This window comes from Neodiprion lecontei, chromosome 4 (assembly GCF_021901455.1).
Source record: "Neodiprion lecontei isolate iyNeoLeco1 chromosome 4, iyNeoLeco1.1, whole genome shotgun sequence".
NCBI classification, from domain to species: domain Eukaryota; kingdom Metazoa; phylum Arthropoda; class Insecta; order Hymenoptera; family Diprionidae; genus Neodiprion; species Neodiprion lecontei.
The window spans coordinates 36,447,035-36,474,122 of record NC_060263.1 but is presented as its reverse complement, the minus strand read 5'-3'; the positions used below and the strand labels follow the sequence as shown (position 1 = coordinate 36,474,122).

General features: G+C 40.1%; 1 protein-coding gene across 4 annotated transcripts; it reads right to left on the bottom strand.

Annotated features, from left to right (window-relative positions):
• Nucleotides 1–68: 68 nt before the first annotated feature.
• LOC107227032 (transcription factor cwo) lies at nt 69–27,088 on the bottom strand. Of its 4 annotated transcripts, XM_046738750.1 has the most exons (5): nt 26,342–27,088; nt 11,836–11,965; nt 2,850–3,033; nt 1,989–2,222; nt 69–938 (listed from the first exon to the last, which is right to left on the bottom strand). In XM_046738750.1, the coding sequence occupies exons 1-5, from the start codon at nt 26,404–26,406 to the stop codon at nt 388–390; spliced, it is 1,164 nt and encodes a 387-aa protein (XP_046594706.1). In that variant the 5' UTR covers nt 26,407–27,088; the 3' UTR covers nt 69–387. The 4 variants fall into 4 exon arrangements, with proteins under 4 accessions (XP_046594706.1, XP_046594708.1, XP_046594707.1 ...); XM_046738752.1 differs by lacking the exon at nt 11,836–11,965; XM_046738751.1 differs by lacking the exons at nt 11,836–11,965; nt 26,342–27,088 and adding an exon at nt 3,741–4,583.

Here is a 27,088-nt window from a genome sequence, read left to right as displayed (position 1 = left end):
TTTTTATTTTTCCTTATTTATCATCATCATCACATTTTACATACGAACGTCAGACTCGATGATGAGTATTTTTTTTTTTTTGTTTTTCCCTCTATTTTACTCAGACGGATTACACTTCGTGCACTACAGAATATAAGCTGTAGAATTTTCACAGCTGTAATTCACGTATAACATTGTATACAACATACATTACAATATTCTTTTTCACAAGTTTCGCGCATAGACGGTAGTTGGGGAAGAGAATAAAAAGCAAGAAGGACGTGAGAAAAAAGGAAAGAGAAAAAAAAAAATGGAAACCGCCAATCGAGCATTCTCATCCCGGGGTTTATACATACACTGCGAATATGCAACATTGCGAGAGAATTTAAACAACGAAAAGTATCCTCTTCAGGTTTGCTGATGCGTCGGACTGTGATGCGACCACGCCGGAGGGGCTGAGTGGTTGAAGTTTACCGATATCGTCACCGGATGAAGAACCATTTCGGGCCCGGTGTCCGGAGTGAAGGTGAGATGGGGCCTGAGGAGCTCGGCCTCGACGGTCAGGGGAATGTAAAAGGCGCCGGCTTCGTGAAGGGCGAAAATCGGCACCCCGTGGGCCTTCTCCGGGGTGGGCGGGGTGTGGGACTTGACCCTCTCCGCGGAGAATCGCTGCTTTATCGAACTCTTGAACTTGTAATTCGTCGGCCTCGACACCGCCGGCAACGCGTTGCTGTGAGAATGGGTGCTGTGGTTGCTGTCGTCGCTGACGATCGTCGGGGCCGGAATAATCGGGCGCAACGGACGCTCCGGATCACCGAGGGAACTCACCCCCGAACTCGAACCCTGATCCGAGTGGCTGTTGGGCGGACAGCTCGCCGGAATGCTGGTGTGAAGGAAAACCCCGTTTCCGGTGCCGTTGGATGCCGGCATTTCCGGGTGCGGAAGGCCCAGTCTGTCACCTAAGAGGCGGAGGACAAACGTTCGGATTAGAAACTGGCGTTTAATGGGCGTGATTCATTTTTCAATTTTCTTTTTTATTTTAGCTACTTTTTTTCAAAATGCCGCTGAAAAAAATTTGCGACCAATGCTGAAAGAAAGCAACCGTTGTAAAACCTGGAAGAGGTGGGAAAGTATTTACAGGCACGCTAACAATTATTGCAGTGTTTTTTATTTTATTTTTATGCGTACACCTTACGGATTTATATGTGTATCGGTTTTTTTTTTTTTTTTTAAATTTATTTATCGTGGTTCGATCGATCGTTCGCCAGTCAACAGTTGGCTGTTCTCGTCTCTTTTATCCGAAAGATTAATTGTCCCGAAGAAATTTGGATAACAGTTTTTGTTAACGAAATAGAAGTATCGCATCACCTTAATGTGCCCGTTTCGTTTTCAGTACTAATTTTTATAAACAATGATGAATTGGGCCACGATAAGAAAAAAATAAACTAATATATATATATATATATAAGTCGAAGTAAAAGCTGTACTTGTTTCTTTGACGTTACGCTGCATTATTTGTGATCGATAATAAACGAGTTTGAGTTATCCGTCGAGAGTTGATTTACTGTGAGCAGGGATAAACAACAAACGTAGTCGCAGTCACGGGATTGAGGGAAACTTATTGATAAACAATAGGGGTACCCATAGCAGTCGAACCCAAGCCTCCAGACAAATCGGTCTTGATTCCGGACACTGTGAGTTCGTCGATTCCGCAAATAAGATAGCCACGAACGATGGAACGAACAGGTCTCCATTGGCTTCGACACATATATAAAGTCCATAAGAATGAATAAAAAATATTACAATAATTGGTAACAACCTCGAAATATTTTCGTATTTTCTCCAGGTTTTACGATAATTTTTCGAGTCGCACCTTGAAGAAAAAACAAAAAAAAAAAAGAAAAACAAAAATTGAAGTTTAAAAAATGAATCACCCTAGTGTTTGTACCCTTGAACAGCAATTTTTTCGTTCAACATTATAAACCGCAATTTAATTTATCGACACTCACTTGCTGCCAACATTTTGTCGCAGTGCTGTTGTAGGTGGCTTATCAGCTGAACGCAGAGGGAATCCCTGGCGAAGAAGCCCTCGACGTCAACAAGGAAGTGCATCGTCTCGCTCAGACACTCCTGGAAGCCCAGTCTGTAGTGGTCAGCTGCCGAGGAAGCCGTCGCAGAGTGCGAAACGCTGTCGACGCTGTCGTCGGTGTGCGAATGGACCGTGGCTACGGTCGGTCTGACGTCTGAAAGGGAGAGAAGAATTGACCGTAATTTTCAGGTTCGATTTTACACCTTTCCTCGTCTTCTCATCGTCGTCAAAAACCCGCAGTATCGACAATGAGTCACGTTGTGCGATGTGAATGCGAATGTTAAACAGACAATTATTTTACTCGACCAACTCGGATTTCAATTAAATTTCGTCGCAGTCAGATTTCGATTCGCTCCGAGAATTATTCGCCAGATCGTATCGGTGGTAAAAAATTTTATAAAAAAAAAAATGTTTATAAAACGAAACGTTACGTTTTCTTTCGTACGAAACTGTAAATGTTGCATAGTATGTCGAAAAGAATTGTTAATTGTCTTTAAAAATTGTACTGTCTTGTAGATTGAAAAAAAAAAAAAAAAAATACAAATTTTCGCGACAATCTTACAAGTTTTCACGAGAAACTAGGCATTTTTTAGATTTTCGAAGCATTCCAATTTCTCTGAAAATTCGTCGAAAATCCTAAAAATCATTTTCACCACGGATAACTGACGATGAGATTTTTGTGTGAGAAATTTATTCATCATTTCGCGTGTCACAGTGTGTATACACACACCAGATTCTATTTGTTCAGTTGTAAAGGTATAACAGACGTATAATTAATTACCTTGTCTTACACCCTGCAGATACTTCATGTGTCTGATGGCCATCTCGATGATTTCAGTTTTCTCAACTCTGCCTCGTCCCTTTTTAAGGTACTCGGCAGGTATGAGGCGGCTAAGATCGGCTAAACAATTGTTCATACGATCCCTTCTACGCTTCTCGATGATCCTGTGAGACATTGGGTCTTGCTAAAGAACAAAAGAAAATAAATAAAACATCGTTTTTTCTTCTCTTCTGTTCAACGAAGAAAATCATAATAATAACAATAATAAATAATAATAACATTAATAAATAATAATAACAATAATAGTAAATAATAATAATAATAATAATAATAATAAATAATAATAACAACTCGATCAATATTCGCCGATTATATACTTCAATGCTTGTTCCATCGGGATGTGAAAAAAGTAAAAGTTCTAAACGCGATCTAAAATTAAAAATACATATCCATTTACGTGCGTAATAATAACATAGGGATCCGAAAAAAAAAAAAAAAAATTTGAACTGCTTGAACTTCACTCGTCGAAAGTTTCGGTTGGAGTTAAAGAAACGGAAATGAATAAGATATAATTGAATAAAATAAAATTCGACGTGATAGGATTTACTGTCAGTCTCGTGAGCACTGTTCCAAGAATTTTATATCGAGCATCTTGTACCTGAATTTAGGTCATACAGGATATACTTTTACGCCAGTAACATGTATAATGAGTTTACTCGTTTTGCGCCAAGCCCGTGAAACGTGTTACGAGTTTAAAGAGTTCGTATGCATGTACAGATAGATCCGTATTTACAACGCGATACGTGTTGGCACGATTTTTCCATCGTTTTCGTTGGTGTTATTTTTTTTTTTTTTCTTTTTTTTTCGTTTTTTTTTTTTTCATCATTTCACCTCTTTGTTCATGCACCGTCTTTTCCTCGGCGGTGATTGAGATAGTCGATCACTCGATGTCGGAGACGCGTAAAACTGCACGTTCAAAATATTGTCAACATTGTAATCATCGACGACGTAATAATTATCACTGATGTCCCTGCAGTTTCCCGAAATACTGTTTGTCACCATTTTGTACACAACTCGACGAACTGTAATATACGTTGGATCAGTCGCAGTTTACTGTGTTAATCACGGGATTAAGAAAATTAATCAATTTCGGACTAACGCGCGCCGCTGCGTATATATTTATTATATTTTATTCTTAATTGTAAATTATTGTCAAGGGCAATGAGTAACGTTACGCAGAAACAAGGTTTGCACGAATTCGCGACGCGGCACGGACACACTTGTTGAAAGATGTTGTTTGTCAGAACGGAATGTCGAGAACGAGGATAAGAGTCGGGCGAGCGGTAAGAACCGGCTCGAGATGCTGCTAAAACTTGAATGACCCGTGGAGCGTCAGTCGCCGTCAAGTAGTCTCGTTCGGCGAGCTTGCGGGAGCTTGCGCCGCCTCCCATTTCAATAGCGACGCAAAATTTCCGGCCCCCCGTCACGTGGCGCTCACCGTTCGACACGTGAGTTTTCTCTCGCCGCGATCACGCGCACAGAAAATACCCATCTTTACGTTGAATATAAGCTTCCCTCTTCCATTATCCTCGATATAAATACCCCCTGTTCGCGGTTGATATAAACACATCGCTTTGTGACAAGTACAGATTTTCACCAGTGTTTTGATACACCCTGAATACAGGCCATTGTTACGCAGGAAAAACGTTGAGATTTCCAATTCAGGAGACTCGTTGAATGATACAAATAGATGTTCCACTTTTGATCGAATCATACCACGTGGATTATTGTCTCGATCGAATTGTCGTCGAGGCTCCAGACCGATAACCGCGTATTTATAATCGTAATCAGAGATCAGAATTTGAGGAACATTTCTTTCTTTGGTCGAGGTCAAAAAGTAGAATTTAAACTTTATCTACACTCCAACTTTCTGCAGTCTGCAATTCTATGTAAACAGATTTTTCTGCAACTCGATATTAATTCGTTAATTGTTTCCTTGCGTAATTAGAGTCGACGATTGGTCGTGTAACTGCAACAGTTGGAGCTTAAGAATCTCATTCAATCGCAAACAATCGCTGAGCTTAAGAAAAGCGCAAGCGGAAAAAAAATTTAACCTAGATTTTACATCTTCTGTGGTAAATATACGAACGGCACATTTTTCAAGTCAAATCTAAGTATCGACTGTGGCAGATCTACCTCAACAAATTGTAACACTTGATGTTAGTTTTGCAACTCTTACTATCGGATTTGTAAATCTTGCCACAATTTCCGCATATTTAACTCCAATAAATTTCTATCCATACATTGGCCACAGGAGATGTAAAATCTACAGTATCGTTCATTCCGTGCGTATTACGCTCTTCGTCGAGTGTTTTTACCGAGGATATAAAAAACAAACTGCGACGAAGTTTGAACAGAACGACGAACTTCCCCGATGCTAATTCTTTAAGTCAGAACGCACGAAACGCGTTGAGAAATAGCCGCGTAAACGTCGAATCGTTAACAACAAACGTTCGCCTTGCAGGTGAAAATGCGTCACACATGCGTAAAATGTAGATCTGCGTACATGCAGGTGTATAAACGATTCGATAGCGGGTAACGGAATTCCGTGGAAAGTTTCCTCGGAGCATGCATTGTCTAAAATTACAACGCTCGATTCGTGCGGATACGCTCTGCGACAATAATACAATTGTTCGATTTGCACAAATCGGAATTTCGCTAAATTTCGCAGACATAAGAAAACAGAACCGGGAAATATGTACCAACAATGTATACGTACAAAGCCCTGCTGCAGGCTTGGCAGACTTTGAAAGGTCGAGCTTTTAGCAACCCTCACCGCGTGCTTGCGGAAAGTTTACCATCACGCGTACCGGCCTATACAATTACAATAATAATAACAATAATAATATATTTAATCCGCACGCACGGTCCCCGCGATCACGTTCTCATTTCTATTTCCGTTTTCAGGTTGCAATTTCTATTTATAATTCTGGTCGTTGGTCGCTTCGTGATTCGTCTATTTGTATAATTGCAGCTTTTCTTTTTTTACAACTACAATAGTTTATACTCTTACTTGGAATTCCTAGGGGATGAATACACAATATTGCAACGACACTTGTTATGCCTCGATAATATTTATTTACACGCGAGATAGCGCAACAACGCGTGCTTCGTAACAATTTGAGTGTCGCGGTGATTCGTGGAAATGTTTGTTTCGTATCTTTTATTATTTTTTACACGTATTTACACGTCCAGACCGCCTCGAGCGCGTATAAATTCCCGTCAGCAATACAATTACGCAACGCGTGTTTAATAATATGATTAGCGAGAATCGCAATTAAATCAAGGGCGAAATGTTGTATTATAGTATGTATGTATTATTATTATATAAAATGTCGTGTATACATCATAAAATTCTTTTCCACTCGTAAAATATTATCAATATCGGCATGTCGCGACCTGTGATATACTATAATCGAATCTTTGCACACCTTATTATACAAAATTTCTCTTATCCTTGTCAAATTTTTGTGCATACGCGCGTAATACGTACGCACGCATATATATATATATATATATATATATATACACATACATTTTACACGTGTGTACGATAAAATTTCTCTTGTTTTTTTTTCCCTTGGTTTTTCATTATACCCACGCACGTGATTATGATTTACATTTTGCCCGCAATCTGTTACACTGGGAATTACAACGACGATGATAAATACTGTAATTAAAGTATGAAGCGATACGATTAGGTGGAGGTGAGGGTGGGAGGGGATGAAACGAGCTTGAATTAAAAATAAGAAGAAAAATCGCGAACAGTGTTATCAAGTATCCGGATTCGACCGGTTCGCGTTCGCTTCTTCTTCTTCTTCTCGTTGTTCTTCTTCTTATTCCGCGAACACCTCGAGCGTCGCCGTGTTTGCTCTACAAACGTCATCTCGGCTCCGCTGTAGGAAATATCGAGCGATTTGACCGCGTTGGCCGGCCGGTCGAATGCCTCCGCGTTTTATAACGATAAATCCAGACATAGCTGGATCTCGGCTGTCTCTTATCTTCGAAACGAGACTCTGAACGAAGCCAGAGATCTTCCTGTCCTCCACGCGTATCACCGTGCGAGGCGGAACGCGGTCGGGTCGAACAAATCACGTACCGAGTCGTTGATTCCTCATGTTTACCTCGAGTCGGTCTCTTGTATTATCGGCATCTCTCCGCACGCACGTATTCGTCTATGCGTGTGCCGTGATCGGAATTTTTGTCACGTTAAAAAATTCAACAACATTGTGCGATCGCGATTTTTTTTATCCTTTCTCTCCTTCTTCTTCTTCTCATTTTTTAAATAATTTCATTCCCCAGGATCGAATCTCCGTCGCAATTGTATTATATTTACATTTTGTATATTTTGCAATATGCATGCATGCGAGATAACCGGGAGAATTTTATAACACGCGTCGTCTGTTTACACGCTCGCCGGTGATCGTTACAAAAGCTTCTCGAACTTATCAACAGATTACCGTATACCTAATGTAAGTAGGTAATATGCGTTTTTATATACACATAACACCTGCGGCCTTTCCGATTTAAATAATTTCATTCTATATTGTTGCCAAAGCTGGGTTAAACGTTACATTATTCATGCAAAGACGATTGTTGTAATAATATATACTGTCAAATTTAAAGGTAAACAGCGCAAAAATCACCTGTTAATATACATTTGTCCGACGATCATAGCTCTGATAGAAACGTCTTGCCAAATTGGTCGAATATCTAGTCACGAAATTCCCCGATCGGTAATCGTTATTTGTTCCCCTTTGCTTCTGCTCTTGCCGTTTTTGTAAAAACGCGACCTTCTATGGTTTCAGAATATTCGTTAATCGTATATGCGATTTAAAAGAGAATAAAACGATGATCATCTTCCGGTCTCGTAGCTGATGTTGCCGTTGGCACGCAACGGGAAACCGATAATAACGGAGGTTGAATTCAAACGTTAATCCGAGTTGTTGTATTATGCTGTATTATACGCCTCAGCGTTGCATTGTATTACGAATGGAATTGTTTAATTCTGTACAGAAGCGAAAAAAAGAAGTCGATCGATCGGTTTGTTAACTGTGCGCAGAGAAGAACAGATTGACTGAAAACAGCCGCAGAGAAACAACGGATTCGAGACTTCCAGCAATTGAATTACAGAACCAACTATGTGCATGAATTATATCGGGGCAGATCTCTGCTTATTCTTCGCGGTTATGAATACCGCAATTCGATATTCACAGACGCGGTGAAATCAAGCAGAAAATCTATAATCAGCCCTAATTTTCACCAATTACGTACACGGTTGGCCGCTTTTACAGCGATGGAATCCTTTCGCCTTACGGTTAGAAACCCGTCAACGCTGGATCATTGTGAGTGACCGTGGGAGTTTATTAGCTCGTGCAAAACGAGATGAAGGAGAAATTCCAGGTGTCAATACAGAGTCAATGTTATGTCAGGTATAATCATGGGTGTACAAAGAATTACGTCGACTGGTCATCGAGTCTTGCGAATTTCTAAATTTCAAACACGCGCGCGTGTAGGTATAATATAGCAAATAAAGATGATGAGTGTAATTCTGCGGTGTCGCAAGGTTTTAAGGTCACGCGGTTCTCCTACCTTTACCGACCGAGCAAACTCACCCTTTGCCTTCCTACATGAAATGCGTTCCCCTGAAAATAATACGGGAAATGTGGGAATAGTAATAAATATCAAAAAATTACACAATTTTTTCACGATTTTCCGGATATGAGTAACTTTCCTGAATTCCGCTACGAAAGAACGATCCATCGGCGAAATTTCAACCCTTCGCGTTCGTCTGTTTATTTTACATATTAAAAAAAGAAAAAAAAAATGGCGAGTTTACCCGGTCGGTAAAGGTAGGACTAACTACATGACCTTAAGCCGTGCGCCAAAGCAATCAAATTGAATCCGGAGGAAAGACGATCCTGTTTTGTAACCCCGCCTGCCGTCCTCGATTAGCTTTCGTTCTCGGCAAAACCACGATGACCTTTGGAAACGCCGAAGGTCACGCCAATTAGTCTCCCCGTCTGCCCTCAGAATCATCAGAGACCTTCGACTCCGGGATCCTCGGATCTGCCGACGAAGATCAAGCGGACCTTGTGATTGATCAAATATTGCCATTGCGGTGAAAACTTCTATACTTTGCAGGTGTGTGCGAATCAGTGCGACGGCTCCGTTTCTGTAACGCATGACGTAACGTTTCGAGGTACGAATCTCGGTGCCGACAATGTTGCGAGAGCTGCAACTAGACGCACTAAGTGCCCGCGTGTTAATTATACACGCCCTTCTCGGAGACCGAATTTCCCGTTCTCTTTTTCGTCGTACAGAAGCTACTCAGCCTGGGCTCTCTAATTTAATCCTCTGCTGTCTATAAGCCGCAGGTTTCAAACTGTCGTTGAATTTCTTGGAGAACTGCGGCAGTAGGCAGAAGACCGAGATCGGAATGAAAATGCAACTGTCAAAGTGCATCCTTCGACTTTATTAATTATTTGTAAGTCGAGTGTTAGACTCGAGGAAATTCGTAGAGGATAATTACGATCTACCGATTCCGGTTATCTCAGAGATATTACAGTTAATTACAGGCATCGTTCGATCCATTTGTGGCTGGAATTATTCGTTATACGGTGTAACGAATTGTGCAGAAAACGCGTGCAGGGAACACCAGAGAATTCGTGACCTGCTACTTTGGTGAACCGTTCAATTATTAAAAACTAGTGCCCAAAACTAGCACGAAGTTGGCATTAAAAGTGTAGCTGATAACTTGCAGAGGTAGTTGGAAATTTTCTCGCCCGAAAAAGCTGGCTGATAATAAATTGGCGAATCGGTCAATAGTATAAAGAATTTTATAAAAATACGTTACGTACTCAACAAAGATTGAAGTTATTAACGTTATAATTTAACGATGCAAATTTGCGAGAATCGTTACTTCGCAACCTTAAGATTGTCCGAAATTCATCTGGTCAATCATAAAAAATAAAACATGCTGATGTTTTGAAAAGCCAACTCCTTGGAAAGTCGTTCTAAAATTGTACAACGATTTGTTCCACGATCAAGACGGTGAATGGGACAGGATGTATCAGATGAGCACACGAATAGCTGGTAAGAGCTGAAACGGACCCTCCCGCGGACTTTTTCCACGGAGTGACGAACTTCCTTGAGGCGTACGTGTCGGCGAACACGACAAGGAACTTTCGTTCGCCGATTACATGTTCGAAGAACGAAGCAACGATCGGGCGAATGATTCACACCGGTGGCGACGGCCGTTCGCTGACTTGGTGCGCACAACACGTACGGATTGAAATTCTTGTGAGTTTCGAAACTCGTTTGACCTACGGTTTTCACGTGTCTGCGTGTCCGTGTATGCGTGTTGCAGCCTTGGTGCCGATGTGTCGCCGCACGCGATCCGGTTCGACTCGCGAGAGTGAGCCGGGATTACCAGTGACGAAATTTTCTACTTCGTTTTCCGCTACACGTGAGTAATTGCAGTTTAGTTCGTGCGTACAGCTTTCGGGGATTAAAATTGGCGAGGGAGATTTGTCGCGACGAATGAATCGGACGGTTAGAAAGAGACGAAAATTGAAACATGGGTTATAGCTGAAGACGCAACGATAAGTTGGATGAATTTTTGTGACTCAACGCGTATTTTGCATAATTTAACACGTACTCTTCTGGCAAAATTACTTTTTTCAAAATCTTCGTTGGATATTTATTTCACTGTTAAAAGTGAATTTCATCGACGTCAAACCGTCGATTATTGAGTGATCGAACACGATAAAAAATTTGTTTGCCCTAAGAGTACTACATATTAAATGACGCAAAATACGTATTAAATAACGAAATTTCAACTGACTTAGGTTTACATGTTGATATAAGCTACTCGTGTTTCAATTTTCATTACTTTCTAACCGCCAATTTATTTTGCGATAGAACTCTTTTAAACGATTGATAACGCATAAAATTCGATGGCCGTCAACTTTTCCAATTTTCTTTAATACACAGTGAATACTTTGAGACTGCACGCTCCGTCGTCTGCTAAAATTTAATTCTCACGCAGTACAATCCGAGAGCAACTGTTCGCCAGGTCGACCAACCATCATAAATTTATACGCTATGTAAGTAACCTCAAAAATCTTGACCCTCGTCGGTGGCAACGCTGCTTAAAATTTTTTAGGTTAAAGACAGTTGGTGGGCCTGCCAAACGACCGCTCTCCACCTGTAACGCATGCGCATTAAATTTCAGCAGACGCCGGAGTATGCAGTCGTTAGGAATTCACTCTGTACGTTTGAATTGAGAGAATATATGTATATACGAAATTTCGAAGCGCAGAGCTGAATTACGCCTCGTCGTATTGCGAATGTTTAAAGTAAAAAAACGATGAAACGGACGGTCGCGGTTTCCATAAAAGCGATGCTACGCGTTGCTTACTCATCGATCTTTAGCTCGATAGTTTTTTTGTTCCATCCAAACGTGACCGCCTTGGATTTAGCTCGGCTGTTTCGTATATTGCATCACTGCTGATTCGACAACACGGAAAAGCTTTCTATCATGACCCAAATTCCGCAGGTAATTGATTGACGCTCAGCGGTGAATTGTTGGTCTTAATGTTTCCTGGTATTGTTCAAGGATACCCGCGTTATCTGCACTCCGATTGGCACTTGTATGTATTTTTTTTCACCGTCGGTGTGCAAAAACGACGAAATTATGCAGCGACTCCGAGACCATCTCTCGATGATGAAAGAAAGGAAGAAGAAAAAAAGGAATAGAAAAAATACTGGAAAACATGTTTGTCTTTTTTTCTAAATCCGTTACACCTGTCGGCGAAGAGTGCTCACGAATAAATTACTCCAGTAAATGGCTTATCGTAATAATATGCGTTGGGATCGAATGGCAAGAAATATACATATACATATGTATGCATATGATACTTACTCTGGAGACCTTTTTCTTTGTGTAAACTTCATCGTCCTCGGAGGCGGTGGCAAAGTTCAAGTTTCCTTCGCAGTAACCGTTCCCAAGGCCCATTCTATAAATCTCGTCCTTACACGATCTTCCATCGAGACTGAAACCAACACGTTGTATAAATAATTTTAATTATATCTAATCAGGCCAACGAAAAATTCCGCTCCTTTAAAAGCTGCATCGTTATTCCTCCTTGAGAATTATGCGCAAATCTTGTGTGTTCGTACAAATGTTCGTATACGTTTACTTGTATGTAGAATGTACATACCGTAACATGATATGTATGCCATATATACGGATACTCGATTAAATTGACTATAATCAGCGAATACAATGTATGCAATACGTTGATCGTTGTACGATCTTGATAATACATAAGCTAAAGGAAAGTTTCGACGCGAATCATAATCGTTGAATTATAATTAACTTGGAAAGTAAAATTCCTCGTGCAATTCACCGCGGTAAGTATTAATATCCGCACAACCGCAGGATCATCGAGCTTAATTCCGGGATGCGAGACGCGAATCGAGTTTACCGAAGGTCGCGATTGCAATTGCCACGCGCGTGAATCGCAACGAGTAGGTACATAAAATACTCCGAATCATCATCCGCATCGTCGTCGTCATCGTGGAAGAGTTGGTCGTAAACAAAAGAGTTTAATTTAAAAGTCGAGCGACATAAAGATCGGATCGTTTTGTCCGTTATAGTTTGAACTTGGCGAGAATGTTACAATAATTGTAATAATTTACGGTAAGAAATTGAGACGCGATTAAAGGTCGAGCTTGCAGGTACCTGCTTAACCGGTTTTCGCCGACGGCGAGTCGTTTATAGCCTATAATCGAGAATCCTGGAGTGTTGTTGTCGGTAGGCAGAAAACCCGGCGTAGCCGGCTCTTTTCTTTTTCTTATTCCTCGGCTTCTTGATCTTTTTTTCCCAACTCGCCACGCTTCCTTTCGCACACGGGCGCAAGTCCTTGCGGCGACGGCGACGACCTTGCCGCGACCTTGTTAGATGCGAATCTCGCGACTCGGCACGTGACTCTCCGCTATAAGCACTCGAGAGCGAAGTTGAGCCATTCGCGAGTCCTCGATTATGATTGCCTTTTGCACTTTGCCCCCTCCAGCTTCGCCGAGGTGAGTGAGTACATGGCAAGTATTTGCGTACAAATACGTACCTAACTAACTACACGCCGGCTAATTTCGTCGCGGAATCCACGTGCCTACCCAGCTTTCTCTACTTGTAACGTACCCGCATATTGTGTATGTTGTTAATTCTGCAGTTCGCGATGAGGCGTGTTTGCACCTCGAGTTGCAAAACGACAAACAAATAAACCGACAGAATCAAACTCCTCGATTCAAGGGTTTCTTCTTATGCAATTTCACGCTGCTCAAACAAATCGTCAGCAACTCGAGCCACGCGTCTATTTGCCTTGTGTGCGATCGTGAACCAAGGCGGATTCTGTTATTTGTATTACACGTCAAGGAGGGAAAAATACAGATTCGGTCACCTTGCCGGTGTGATATTGTTGTTAGATATCTTCTGAGGAACCTAGTTTCTTCGACGGACAGTGATAAAAATCATCGATACAAACGCGATTGTTCTACGCTTATGACTCCTGTCGTATGTTTCGTCACTTACCGATGTTTAGAGTGTGTGTAATACGTGTACTATACGGTTATAATGCACGCTTATATACCGATATTAGGAAGTTGTCAAGTTTCGCGATGTCCCTGCAAGTCGATCTTGATCTGACGTCAATTACGACTGTCATTTGATCTCGAAATGATCTTCAGAAAACGAGTCTTGATTTTGACAGGATTATTCCGTGATTTTCGTGATAAGACCTAAGTCTCGATAAATTGACACAAACGAGGTTTAAAAAGCCCTGAAGCCGGAGCGCCGTTCACTTAGAAATCAAAACAATGACCCCATTTCATCGACATTGATTTCTACCTTATCATGTAATTTTTTATCGTTTCCAGTGTTACCCCTGATTTACAATTATTTCTCAGAGTTCTCGTCGCTTTTCACTTATTTCCTCATAGGATGTGACAACGAAATCACTGAAAATCACCTGAAACGCTAACGAATCATTGAAAAATCCACACTAAGAAAAATTTCATTTGTTACAGTAACTAGAAAACCTCAGTAAAACAGGTATCGTTGAAAAAACTGTTTGAATGTTGTTGGAATTACGAAAAACGAGGTACGCCCAACCATTTTGCGCTATCGTCGATCCTTTGTTGGTAATTGCCACGCAAAATCAGTTTCTTCGGTTTACTCTACTCTTTTAGTTAAACAAGGCTTTAACGTCAATTTATCGTTACACAAGCGTTAAATCTTCGCAACAGATGCAAGAAAATCTAGCAACAGTGATCGTAACGAGAAAGAATAGTAACGGAAACCAGACTTTCCGGTAACAGCTAGAAGACTAATTTTCATTTCGTGCCTAGAACTATATTTTTCGATTATGGTAAAAAATGAAAATAGTTGAGAACCGAGCGGTAACCGGAACTAAAAATTTCTCTCGGTGCATGAAAATGAACGTTAGCACGCGATAAGATGAAAATCGGTAGAATAGAATATCATTGAATTGAAATACTTTAGCGTTTACTGCGAAACTTGGAACGACAATTGAGTATTTGAATGAAATTTTTTTATTTCATATTCTTGTAGATTGGAAAAAAATATTTTGGACGTATTTTTTATTTTTTCGATTGAATCAAAATTACCATTAATATAACAGATTGAAAACTATAACATTGTGACGTCACTCATGTTAAGATATATCTGTATACCTATATTAAAATCAGTGAAATTAAATCACCTGTAACATGAAAAATTATCATTTTTAACGAAAAACAAAAAATACGTCCTCATTATTTCGGCTTTCACTGCATTATGCATTATAGCAATTTCATTCAAATGCTCAGCAACTATTTCACCTATCTCGATCTTAATCCTTCCGATTTCACAGAATATTTCAATCGTCCAAGTTCCTCGCTTCGTTTCCAACATTTGAAATTTATGATTTCCTCGATAGTCGAAGGCTTCTTTTTACAATTTTCAATCTCGAAAAGTCGTCCGCCTCCCGAAATAAAAGCCAGGAAAATAAGGAAAGAAAAAGCGCGTAACTCGGATCGCGCATTTCTGATTCTGGGACTCGTCAGATCCGCCAACTCATGCCGTGGCTGTCGCTTTAATAGATTCGAGTCCGCGTCGGTATCGGTTGACCGAAGTTCGTTCGGCAGCGCCGGCGTAACAGTCAACAACCCGGGACGGCCGAGAATCGAGCTGCGTGAATATAGATTTTGTTCTATACATAGAGTTACGGAGGTATGTACCGTAAATAGCCGCGGGATGGAGTGGACAAAAAACGACGAAAGCTCTCGTCGCTGCATATCAAGGAGTCGTCAAACAGCACCGAAAACACTTTGCCGAAGGTGGGAGGAGCGACGAACGATGGATAAGGATCGGAAAAGAAATTCGAATGTAACGACGAATTGCGTGAAAACATCAGAGCCAGCAGCGACGAAAAATCCATGAAATTGGAGATAACTGTGTTGAATAAGCGCCAAAGCGAATCGTCAATAAGAAGCTTGCGTAGGTATATTTCACAATTCACAGATTGTTCGAAACAGAAGCCAAACGCAGATGTAAATAAATAAGAAAAAAAAAACTTCAACACCTCCTGGTCAGTCTTTTCCAATTGACCGCGAAGCCCGAAAATCTCGAACTTTCTTCGGAGCTTTTTTTTTTTTTTTTTTTTAAATTTTTTTTATGAACAATTTTTTTCATGGATATATTTCGCGAAACTGAAACACGATACGTGCGCAGAACCCTGGAAGAAATGCTCGATATTGGATGGCAAATGCGGAAACAACGTGCGCAACACGCTGTGTACTTCCTGTAATCACGTGGTTTGAACGCAACTCAAACACTGACGGGAATCTGGATTATATGTCATACCATAAACTAGTTACGGCCGTTTATATCCCGGCAAATAAATACGCGTGTAGGTTGTGTGTGTTTCTAGTACAGAAGCTTTGTCATCCTGTGTCACAACGGTAACAAACTCGATCGGTGTACTCGTTGTAGCACAAAACGGCGCGCGTGCACGGACACGTGGATGACATTTTCTCTCGAGTAACTGTATATTACATGTGAAGTTATACGGTACTGCGAGTCACGAATTGTCGCTTATATTTTACGTACCGCGAATGAGAAATTGGAAGCATCGAATCGCTACCAAAGAATTTGGAAAAAATTTTATTACAAAAAAAAAAGGAACTTAAACATGGACGATAGATTAACGTATATATTGAAATCATGAAACGATCGATTCCTCGTACAAAAGCATTATTTATGAACTGATATAGCTCAAGCTTTTTCGTGTTCGTAAGTTTGTAGAAGGATTTTCCTAACAATGAAAGAAAAAATTACAAAAATTTTTAACTAGAGCGGTGAATGCATCGAATTTGCATTTCAAATCACTGTAGAATGGGTAAACAACTAACAGATTTGTTCTATTTTATTCCACGATAGCTTCTCTCGGTTCGAAGGCTTTTCTCTACTTACGATATCAATTTTTTTCTATCACGTGGGTGGCGGTAAATATTCAATTTTACATGGTCGTAATGATATTGATTCTACTCAACAAGCATCAAGATTAAATTCACTGTTGACGAAAACAAACATCATACGTTATCGTGAATTATTGCAAAATAGTTTTCCCGACGAAACAAGCAGTCGTCGAGTGAAATCAAACCAGTTTGCTAGTTTCTCGACAAGTTTCAAAGACGTGAAAAATAAAAAAAATCCGTGTATAACTAAGTTCATCTTCGCAATGCTGTAAGCATCTGTTTGTTTTGAATTTTTATGAAAATCATCGAAGACTGCGAAAACACGAATTTTCTAAATTCTCAATATCTCGTAATCAAATCAAATCATCGAAAAGGTATTCTCAACACAATACATAAGTGATGAAAGAACGTGGAATGCACTCGAGTATGTATACACATAGATAAACATGTTTTTGGTACGTGTAACACGTATTCATAACATGTGGAAATAATATCAGCTGTCCCGTTACTATTTCTCAAGCAATTCCGTACCCTAAATTTTCCTACATTCTGTGGCTCTGAGAACAACTAGCAGTTGTGATAGATCCGATTTTAATTTATTGTAAATAAATTGTTTGATCCAAGGGCACTGATGGATGTCCTCCCGCCTTTCGGTTCTTTTCTCCTTCGCTGCAACGACGCGTGGGTAGATATTCAATAATTATTCCACATATCGTCAACGAGAATCGTTCGCCTCCTTGGCTGACCGTTCTACCTGCACAGCGGATAATTACAAAAGGTAAGAGACTCGACCGAGATAAGCGGCGGATCCATGAATATATGTGTGTGTGTGTATATATATATATATATATATATATATATATACCTAGTAGACGTTATAACCCACTCGAGTTTAAACCGATCGGAATCTCGCTCGTTGAAATATCTCCGCAGCGTCCTTCGCCGACCTTACGTCCCACTCTCGGCGACGACGACGTCGCGACGTCGGCCATTCACTTTTGCACGATCACGTGTGCTGCCACGCCTCGCGTCCCCCCCCCCCCCCCCCCCCCGCCGATCCTGTGCAGGAACCTCGCGCTTTCGCGATTCCTATCGACTGTTACATTTTTACTACTCCGGCATATCGCTAAATCTTCGTTCGCGAGTTTTTTTACACTTTGCAACAGTGGATATGGGTTAACCCTGTTCAAAGGTTTGCTAATCAATCTCAAATCGCGTGTCGAATTAGATTTCAGAGAATACAGGTCTCATGCCTCGCGTCTGCGCCATTTTGGATCCCACGTTTTCGCCAATAAACAGCTTTCGAGCGGTATTTTTCCAAGAAAGGATAACCGCAAATAAATCTGTCCGTGGGCGAGTTGGTAATTCGATTGACAAAACGGGGTATGCCAATCAGGAAGAGTCTGAAGCGAGTGTCGCAATATCCGAGGTGGGGTTTTTTTAACCCCTGTAACTGGCCGTGCAGCGGCTTGTAACAACTGGGGTTTGAAGTCTGCGCTGATTTCGAGCCGATGCGTACGGGACCTAAGCAGCGATAGATGAGCAATCTTGTTTAATTCATCTTTAGCCAAACGCGCGATCGTTTGTTTTGAAATTATAGTTTCCTCGTTTTTTTGGCCAAAGACATTGACCTGGCGTCGACCCAATCCTAAAATATCTCGCTAGGGCGAGGCCGGAGCAGTTTGTCGGTAGTGGAACTGGAATTATCTCCGAGTGATTTCCCGGTATATCTTAATCGTGAAATAGTGCACGTAACAGTTTCAGATAGCGACTTCGAAATTTATAACAACATTTTTTATCGTCCGTAGGAGAAAAGTACCGCGCGACTAGTGCGTCATACGCGGCAATTATATTCAAATAATCATAACTCATATTTAATAACCGTATGTGTCGCAATTTGACATTGCAACTGTTCTAAACATCGCCAACTTCAGATATATCCGTATATACGAGAATCGCAAAGCGCGAGTTCAGCGCTCGCCGCTAGGAGGCTCGATTCTCTCGCGAGTCGTCGGTTGTCCGAAAAGCGGGAAAATCGAAAAATTGTTGAAGCTCCGAAGCGCTCGTCGAGTCGTCGTCGTCGTTTGACCTCTGAATATTTTATACAATTCCAAGTTTTTACGTTGAATTAAAATGTAGCTCACAAGTGTTCGAAAATTAATTCACAAATGTATTTAATACAGATAAAAATGTACCTCTTTAATTTTCTTACAGAGTCTTACACGCGATTTTAAGTCTGCAATGTTGCACACACAGACACACACGGTGCTCTCAGGTAAAAAAACTTTTCACTCGATATGTAATAAAAATTTGAACACGATCGCCGCATATGCTCATCACGGTATCGAATATGCAAACAGCAGTGACTCGGCTAAAAACACAATTATCGGCTGGTGGCAGCCAACCACGAATAGAACGTACAATCGCATCATAAGCGTTACTTGAAGTCGTGCGTTACGCACTCAGCATACGATACGCACTTATGCATTTCGAGCGTGAGTTGCATGGTTTAGCAAATTCCCACCCAACTCTCTACACCTGTAATAACCCTAACCAGGCAGAGTAATTTCGTTATATTATATACCCGATGCGCGGAATAATAATGCGACACGGTAAAATATGGCAAGAGATTTATTGCCGAATAAATTGTAACATCCGAGTAGAGTAAATGATTTTTATGCAGTTACGTGTTCAGTTTCAAATGTTTCGACGCATAAAGCTTCCGTCTCCGAGAATCTCGTATTATTTTTTTCAATACTCGTTGTATAACAATTATGCGCACCAGCCGGCAGTGGCACAATTAACGTGGCAATATCGATATTTTTTTCTTGTTAACACGTTACACAATTGCCTGCAGTGTCCCTAATCGATCCTTCAGGCAGGCGACGAATCGACCGTTCACACACACGTGTGTTAATACGTATTATATTTAACGCGTTATAATAACATGTGCGGAAAATACTCGGGTTTTTTTAGACGAATCAGCAACGTCGAGTCACGTTGCACGGCACGCGCTCAGCTCGCACTTCGCGCCGATATGTAGGTTAATATTTTTACACCGCGTTCACGAGCAACTGACGAATAAGCACGCCTTTTAAGAAAATAGACGTGGAACGTGTAAGTCACAATTACAAAATCAACCTCTCAAAATCCCCTCGGCACAATCTTCGCGACATAATTTAATTTTAAGAGCTAAGACACGAAGCCGCGTGAAAATATTTAATTTGCAAACAAGAATTTAATCTCAAATTTCTTTTTCCTTTACAGAAACGGTGGAAGTAAGTTTTTTTTTTTATCTGTTCTTTTTTTTTTTTTTTTGCACATTTCGCCGGAAAGTAGTACGCGACAATTTAAAAGCAGCTGACGAAAGTCTGTGTAAACTGGGTCTTCAAATTGTCAGCGAATCGTGATCCAGCGTATTTGCATACATGCAACAACCCGTCAGCCTTTTTTAGAAGGACACAAATTAATATTGTCTCGAAGAAAAACTTTCGCAAGATCGAATTTAAAACTAGTTAACGTATATTATATAACATGCGCGATCATCTTGAGATTGCTTTAGCATTGAACGCAGTGAAAGTACAGCTGTAATATACACTTAATAGCTGACTGACATTTTGCCTGTACAGTGAATGTGTAACGTCCGTATAAAATGTAATGGTCTATTTAACGCACCTCGGGTCTGTTATCTCCTCGCATATATACATATATATATATATATAGTGTGTAAACGATCACGTAGACGGGTGACAATATCTTATCGTAAAGAACGTCTTGTCTCAAAAATTTTCCATCGTGTTTTTCTACGACAATTTGTATAATTATCTTTTTTTATAAACATATATGTTACGTTAACTCGTGTGCGTAAGCGTGTGTGTGTGTGTGTGTGTCTGTTTGCTCGTGACGAATTGCTGCAGCAGCAATATAAGCGCTATATAATCTGAGTACCTACACCTACTATATAAATTACGTCAAAGATAAAATCGCGCTTTGGTTTGAAATCTCTATTATCGCGCGCTCTCTTCCTCTCTCTCTCTCTCTCTCTCTCTCTCTCTCTCTCTATACTCTTTAACCATCTTTATTTTATCGATAAAAAATTATCAAGATAGGTGTCATTTTTCACAGTAGTTACGACTGTAAGAATAATATACAGTGTGATAGATGGAGGAAATTGTATGATACAGGCTTGTTTTTCCAAAGGAAAAAATCATAATCATGTGGTCTTAAAAGAAAAATAAAAGTGACATAATTTCGTTTGAGGACAAGATTGAAATCTGTAATTTCAAAAGGTTACTTGTAGGTATCGTGGAAAAAAAGTGGTAAAATATTTCCATTAAACTCAACGTTGTAATTTAATATTATACCGATACATACACTGAGAAAAATATCATTTGTCACAGTAACTAGAAAAATTCAGTAAAATAGGTATCGTTATAAAAAACTGTTTAAATATTGTTGGAATTACGAAAAACGAGGTACGCCTAAACATTTTGCGCTATCGTCGATCCTTTTTTGGTAATTTCAACGCAAAATCAGTTTCTTCGGTTTACTCTACTTTTTTAGTTAAACGAGGCTTTAACGTCAATTTATCGTTGCACAAGCGTTAAATTTTCGCAACAGTTGGAAGAAAATCTAGCAACAGTGATCGTAATGAGAAAGAATAGTAACGGATACCAGACTTTCCGGTAACAGCTGGAAAACTAATTTTCATTTTCTAACTAAAACTGTGTATTTCGATTGTAGTAAAAAATGAAAATAGTTAAGGACTGAGCGGTATCGCTAAAAATTTCTCTCGGTGTGAATTAGTAGAGCTGTGAATATGCGCACACCTGTATATCTGTGCACCAGGTTTCCTTGACTCAAACATCATAAAAATTCGTGAAAAATGTGTGAAAAATGTTATAAAATATTTTGGAATTCCCCAATATTCTCTTGTTCAATATCTCTCTCATTATCTTCAAACGTCTCGTATGATATAACCTGCCCGTTACGAAACAAATCTCCTTTGTGAATCACTCCTCGATATTTGTACGTAATACTTTTTACTGTAGTTTATGTGATAAATTTCACTCTGTGTACATTTTGCGCGACTTTATACACCCACTGTAAAATACCGTTCTCTTATCCAGAGCAATAATAGTACACCTTCCAATTCCTTGTTAATCTCCATAACGTTCGGCTAAATTAGTGAATCAATAATTGTGATATTCACAAGTGTACCTTGTACTTTTCACAGCTACGTGCCTTTACAGGGTACAATTGTTCTAAGCCTACCAATTTTGTATTTCTTATTTTTGTTGCCCTGTGTAAATCAACGGCGTCAAGATTACACGGAGTGAATTCTATTTGTCATTTTTTAAATTTAATCAGCGAAGATACGCCGCTGTGTACAAATTCACCCACCGTATAACAGAATTATATCAAATAATAATTATAAAGGAAGTAGTTAGCCTCATATATATATCTGTGTGATGAAAATCTGCACCTGCTATGCTTTGATAAAATCATTATCTCGCGTATATTTCACGCTCGGTAAATACATATACATATATCTGTGTACAATTGGAAGCAAAAAAAAAAAAACAACAGAAAGCTATATGATCGTCGATCTGTGGAAAATAAGGATTTTTTTTATTCGTTCGTTTAACCGACTGTTTTTTTTTTTTTTTTCATACGTGACGCGATGTCTTTATACACAGTTGATAATCATTGAGATAAAAATTTGTATACATATATAGCCCAAAACATCCTTTATAAATAATTATACAGCGGTTTGAAATGCAGACAAATAACTAGAATAAAAAATAATACAGACGTTGATAAGTCGCATTCCGCAGATATTTTCATATCTTAAGTGGTTAGCAAGCCGAGTGTGTTTAATAATTCACAGGAGTCCGCGATTATAATGTTGTATACGTTATGATAATAAAACTGCAGCCTTAATTGGACGAAACTCATCTCCACGGAGCACTTTGTACCTGGATTTTCTGATCGGGTGATCAGGTGATTCGAGTTTGAGATAAGAGGCACGTGATACTTTGAGAGAAGATAATTGCAGCACCGACATCGCATCGAAAACTTCTAGCTCATTTGTATAATATTATTACAGACACTTTCCCTGGCGTAAAATCAGAAGTGTCATTTTTCTCAGCTCAATTAAATAACCAGCCTTCCGATATCTCTGTGTACAATTTAATAACTCGGAGCGGTGAATAAATTAACGCAGTATACAAGTTAAGCCGAGTTTGCTGTTTCCGAATCACTGATACGAAAAACCCGTGACGCGAGTGGTTTACTATCGTGTATTTTATGACGGACGACGTGAAAACGTTGTCACGACCCAGTTTGTGTCGGATCCATAGCTTGTAATCTTGAGTTGTTATTATCTTTCGTTCATCCAATTTCATTCTCTTCATTATTCTGAATACGTTAAACCGCGCTCCTCCCGTCGTTGCGAACAAACGTAAGTTTGACAATTATTTACGAATGAAACGTTGCACGGTGTGCGTCAGAAATTTCACTCAACTTGCAAGACGGCCAGCTTTTGACGCAATTTTAAACATCGTACAGCTGCAGCAAAATTTATAACAACAATTGTCGCGATTCGAGTTCGCTTAATTTACTGCGACAGGTGTGGAGGAGAATTCAGGAGACGTGTAACTGGAATTTAAACATACTTGGAAAATGACGATTGAAAAAGCTGTTTTATAACGGAAAACTTTGGAAGCATCGAGAGAATTCCAATTGCAAGCGAGGGAATTCTCTCTTCTGTGAAACTGTAAGCCGAGACTGGTATTTTCTATCCAGGTAAGAGTTAAGCGATATTACAAGCTATATCCTGGCGCAATGATCGCAGATGACGATATCGGTAGCCGAGGAATTTCACCGACATCAACGGCAGCTGCAAGCTCTCAGCGGCCAGATAACGGTAACATGTGATTTTCAGGTGCTGTTTTAATGCTTCGTCTCGGAATGCCCTCGATTCCTATTATAATACCTATATCACACTTCGGACATCGCCTGGTTGTAAGCGATATAAACCCATACTGAGAAAAATTTCATTTTTTATAGTAACCAGAAAAATTCAGTAAAACAGGTATCGTTAAAAAAATTGTTTGAATATTGTTGGAGTTACGAAAAACGAGGTACGCCTAACCATTTTGCGCTATCGTCGATCCTTTTTTGCTAATAGCAACGCAAAATCAGTTTGCGTGGTTTACTCTACTTTTTTAGTTAAACAAGGCTTTGACGTCAATTTATCGTTGCACGAGCGTTAAATTTTAAGTCGATCTGAGCAAAACTCTTGAAGTTATTGTCTAGTTAGTCTCCTGCCCTTTAACACCATAGCTCTGACAGCAGGTATACAGCTTATTCACTTCTATCGTAAATATTATCGTTATTCAGTAAAGACAGGTAAGTAAAGCCATAAAGACACATCATTTTATATTTGTATGTATATACTATACACTGTAAAATATTTTAAAACGAGAGACGAGCGTCAGTTTGTCGTTGTACGTTCGATCGTGCGCTTGTGATTTTTTTCTCAAAACTACCTTTTCAAAGTCCGTGTTCACTGCCGTTTAAAAACTACCTGACCGATTCGTTTCATACTTGGTACACATTTTCTACATATAAAATACCTCCCCCCAACGTTTAGTTAAAATTTTTTTTTTTACATTAAGGGGGTTTCCCACCCACGAAATGGCGGAATTTTTCGTGGAAAATAGCCGCTTACACTTTAGATGGCCACAAAAAATTTTCAAATGAAAACAAAATAATCATAGAACGTTGGGGGGAGGATTTGATGATACTTTGACTAAATTTTAATGGGGTTTGATTTCGGATAATTTCCAACCGAGATACAGTGAACACCGTAAATTGTTTTTTTTCTAAGACGTTCCGGGGCAAGCTCTGTCACCGGCTTGTTTTTCAATATTTCCGCATGAAAAAATTACAGAATATTGTTAAAAGTATACTTAATAATGTACCAAAGGTTTGAATAAATTTTCTCAATCCATACTTTAAAAAAAATTCACAAAAAAAGTGTTTTTTTTTTTACGCTGAAACCTTTACCCCCCCCTTAAGCCGTCGCGGAAATCCGCGTACGTGACCCAAGGCAGGCGAAAGAAATTCGTTAGACGGTATTTCATCAATTTTTTCCCCCATGATTCTCCCCGTCTGTATACCGCAAATGGAAGTCCACGCTCGATACGATATATTCTAGCTAAAGCGTTTATAAATTATATTCCTGAATCGAGCTAGTGCGTCTCTGTAATATACATGAGACACTTTAAGTGTGACTCGAGCCTGCGGGTGTGAGGTCTTTAACAATATACATGCTATCCTGTATTGCAGTAACAGTCAGTCGATATTCCAAGACGTCAGAGCGATCGCTTTTTCGGGCGGCGAGTAATTTCCTGCCCGCTTAGCAAACGAAACCGGAAACAGGAGTCAATCCCCCCCCTGAATCATTATACACCAATTTCTCTCCCATTGTATTTGCTTGCAAACGCCTTACGCCGCAGGTAAGCCGCGTGTCTTTTATTCGCCAAGGTATCAAACGATTCGTCATCGTGTTCGCGGTGTTTACCCAGCCCGTCGCAAAAATTCGCAAACCCCACGTCCTTGTCGCTGTACCTACATACACGCGTGGTGTACGTAATCGGCAAGTTTTTTGCGATCGATAATTTTCGCGCGTTAATTTTAAAACGGCAGCAGATATTTCCGCCCCAGATAACGCGCAAACTTCCAGAAATTACTCGGCGTATGTATATGCGTGATTATCCACATTTGGTTACGCGCATTATTGACACGTAAAATTTTCCGTCTTTGCGCGGCTCGCCTTGCGCTTCACCCAACGGGGAGCAAAGTTTAACGATCCGAGTGCCGCGTAGTAATAGATTGAATTGGAGCTGACGGGGATTTTTCGTTACATATCACGTCAATTACCCTCGGGATTTATTACATCCCGAATGTTTCGGGTTGCGGTGATATTTTTTAATTTGTCTACCTGTTTTTCTCTCGTATTCTTCGGTTACGTTACGCCGTGCCAACGACAAGTATCGTACGCAGGTACGGAAAATATTATATCACGGCGCGAAACGGGCGAGGAGATTTTTATCGATCTCGCTTCGTTGAGGTATGAAAGGTGAGGTTGAGATTTATTTTTAGACGGGCTACGCGTTTCGTATTATTTGAATAAATATCGGATGCAGCGAAGGACACGGAATCTCTGATTCAAATCGAGGAATTCATCATTGAGGGCGCGGGAGATTCAAATCGTTGAACACTCGAATTATCTACTCGTGAAAAATTTACGCTATTACACTGCCGTGCAGATACGTTTTACACGACACGTTTTATTACACGGATAACGCGGATATAATGCCTGCAAATTAGATAAGATTACCCTGTTATCAGCGTGAAATTTGTCGATTCTGAGAAAAAAAATTCAGTCAAAAATGTTTATAATATATCGCGATATGAGGCGGAGATGAGAGAGCAAACGGATTTGTACACTTTACACTGCGAATGCTTAAAAGCCTATAAATACATGATGCAATTCCGATCACTCCGCTCAATATCTTCGGGGGGAAATCCCAAGCGCTGAACAAGGATCGACGCAGCATATATTTATTACGCTCTCTTCTTGCAATTAGACGAACATCGAGCGACCCTAAGAACGCGAGTTTCGGGCAGGTTCGACCGATTTCATCACTTGACTCAACTTTCTTCGAAGCGTGTGTCATCACGTGACACGAATGCGCAAGACGACTGCCACCATTTTTACCTGCAATACTTTCCATTACGGGCATCGATGGTGAAAACGCGTTTAATCCGTTAGATGTGCTTCGAGGAGTTTTCCTTTTCAAATATCCAACCATCTTACTCACCTTTCATATTTGACTTGCATAGAATGCGCAGAATTCTCTTCCCAATAATGCTGAGTCTCCATCATCTTGAAGCATAGAATATTTTCACCACGCTCGTTCGCAGCGCACTTCACAAATATCCGTATACCTATACACACACTTTACTGACAACTGACCAGTATAAACTTGTTTAACGTAATACAATTATCACCGCACTCTCACGCAGCACAATTTTTTCTACAATTATGGATATTCGTAACTATACAGCAGCTGTACAATTAGCAGAAAATACGGTTTTCTTATCCGACCGAAATTTTCCACCACTCGAAAAAGGATAGGTAGATACCTATTATACCAATCGATTAATCGATTTCACTTCACGCGGATCACAAAACAAATCGTCTCTATAACGAACCCTCGCACGTTAATGAAAAGGCAGCTTTTCACTCCGATCCCCGAAGAATACGCGAAGATGTTCGCAAGGATGAAATTTTTTTCAACTTCGCTTTATTACTTAGTGCAATTTACTTCAATATTCGCACGGGCCCAGGCACCGTAATTTTTTTGAAAACTTTGAATTATCCGACGTATTTGTTTTTGTTTTTTCTTTCTTCGTTCTTCCCACTCTCTCTCGCTCCTTTTACGACGCGAATAAATCTGAATCGATGCGATTGCCTCGAGAGAAGCACGATGCACACACCACGCGTGTCGATCGCTGGCAAGCAGGCTACGGTATAACACGCGCGCCTGCCTCGTACTTCGATTCTC